The sequence below is a fragment of the Drosophila mauritiana genome, chromosome 2L, assembly GCF_004382145.1.
Source record: "Drosophila mauritiana strain mau12 chromosome 2L, ASM438214v1, whole genome shotgun sequence".
Classification (NCBI taxonomy): Eukaryota; Metazoa; Arthropoda; class Insecta; order Diptera; family Drosophilidae; genus Drosophila; species Drosophila mauritiana.
In genome coordinates this window covers 8,826,173-8,828,107 of record NC_046667.1, presented here as the reverse complement: position 1 = coordinate 8,828,107, position 1,935 = coordinate 8,826,173, and the positions used below count along the sequence as shown (strand labels likewise).

The 1,935-nt window shown below is 42.6% G+C and overlaps 1 protein-coding gene across 1 annotated transcript; it reads left to right on the top strand.

Annotated features, from left to right (window-relative positions):
• The first annotated feature begins 812 nt into the window (after window positions 1-812).
• On the top strand, window positions 813-1,935 carry LOC117144571 (mitochondrial 2-oxodicarboxylate carrier). Its single transcript, XM_033309828.1, has one exon. The coding sequence runs from the start codon at window positions 876-878 to the stop codon at window positions 1,776-1,778; it is 903 nt and encodes a 300-aa protein (XP_033165719.1). The 5' UTR covers window positions 813-875; the 3' UTR covers window positions 1,779-1,935.

Below are 1,935 nucleotides of genomic sequence, written 5' to 3'. Positions count from 1 at the left end.
CCACCCCGCCGCACAACCAGCCCAACGCCGCACATTGCTACATAACTGGGCCAAAATAGCTGGGATGGGAATGAGGATACGAATGAGGATGAGTACTGAGTGGTGTGCACAAAAGGGCTGGGACTGGCCTGTGCGACCATGACTAATTTGTTAGCAATTATGTTGGATTGACGTCCCGGATTGGGCCACATTAGCATAATTGTTGTTATGAGATCGCCCAGGAGTCCACCAGCACAACCGACATTTTGATATGGGGGCATGGGCTCGGGCATGGGAATGGAAGTTCCTACATGCAGTGCACTTGACATTCATTAACATGGCACTCGGAGCTTCATTAGAGGGTGGCCAAAACAACGAGGCTGCAATGTGAGACGAGGCGAAAAATAACCAGTAAGGTCCTTAAAGAAACTTCTTACAAGCTGCTCGTTTCGCATTCACTTTATGGATCATTTCCTCAAGGGATTTAATTAGTTGAACATGAATAAAGATATATTTTAACTGTAATGGATACTATCCCAGATTTGGATTACGTTTTTAGCAATAAATTCTAAAGTGCAATAATTTCAAAGGTTCTTAAAAAATAGCTAATGTAATCATTTTTTTTATGTAATCATTTAATTAAAATATTTTGTTTATATATATATATATATATAGTATTGGCACGTTTTGATTTTGTTAAGTCATAATATATGGTATGCTATGAAGAGTTAACGTTTCTATGAACAACGAACTTTAACCTTGTGGTAAATACCATCTTCTTAATATATTGTTAAATTCCATTAGCGTCGACTTGGCTTTTAAGTCAGAGACGAAAGTGTTTTTTTTATTTTTCTACAAAATGTGTGTAGACAAAATTCGAAATTTTTTGACGTTGGATGGCGACCCCTTCTGAAGAGACGGTTCATTCACTGGCGTATTGGCAATTTTTGGCTGGCGGGTTGTCGGGCTTCATCGAGATTATCTGCTTTCATCCCCTCGATGTGGTTAAGACCCGGATGCAGATACAGGGTGCCCATCCATTTGGCGGCGAGGTTGTTTACACCTGTCCTCTGGATGCCATCGTCAAAATATATCGCTACGAGGGGTTGTTTTCCCTGTGGAAAGGTATTGTGCCCCCGATCTGCGTGGAAACTCCAAAGAGGGGCGGCAAGTTTTTGATGTACGAGAGCTTTAAGCCCTACTTCCAGTTTGGAGCCCCTAAACCAACTCCGCTGACCCACGCCATGGCCGGTTCGATGGCCGCAATTCTGGAGTCCTTTATCGTCAATCCCTTTGAGGTAGTCAAGATCACTCAGCAGGCTCATCGGGAGAAGCACCTGAAAACACTGTCGGTCGTTAAGTACATCATCAAGCATGATGGCTATGGCATCAAGGGGTTGTATCGGGGTATCACTGCACTAGTGGCTCGAAATGCCGTCTTTCACTTTGGATTCTTTGGTTTTTACAATGCGCTCAAAGACATTGTTCCAAGCCCGGAGGATAAGACATATAACATTCTGCGAAAGATCATCATAGCTGGGTTAGCCAGTTCCCTGGCTTGCGTGATGAGTGTTACGTTGGATATGGCCAAGTGCAGGATTCAAGGACCCCAGCCAGTGAAGGGCGAGGTGAAGTACCAGTGGACCATAAGCACGATTAAAACAACCTTCAAGGAGGAGGGGTTTCGATCGTTGTTCAAGGGTCTGGGGGCGATGATCCTGCGTGTCGGCCCTGGTGGGGCCATGCTCCTGGTGACCTACGAGTATTTATTTGAGTTCCTTAAAAGCCAACATATTTGATATATTTTTTATATTCAAATGCAACATGCTAAATTAAGCTGTTGTACTTAACAAGCTTCATCTAAATCAACCTAATATCACTTTCCCAAAAAAAAACCATCGATAGCTCTAAATTAACTGTTATTAATTGATATAATTAAGTGTTGAAATACATTAA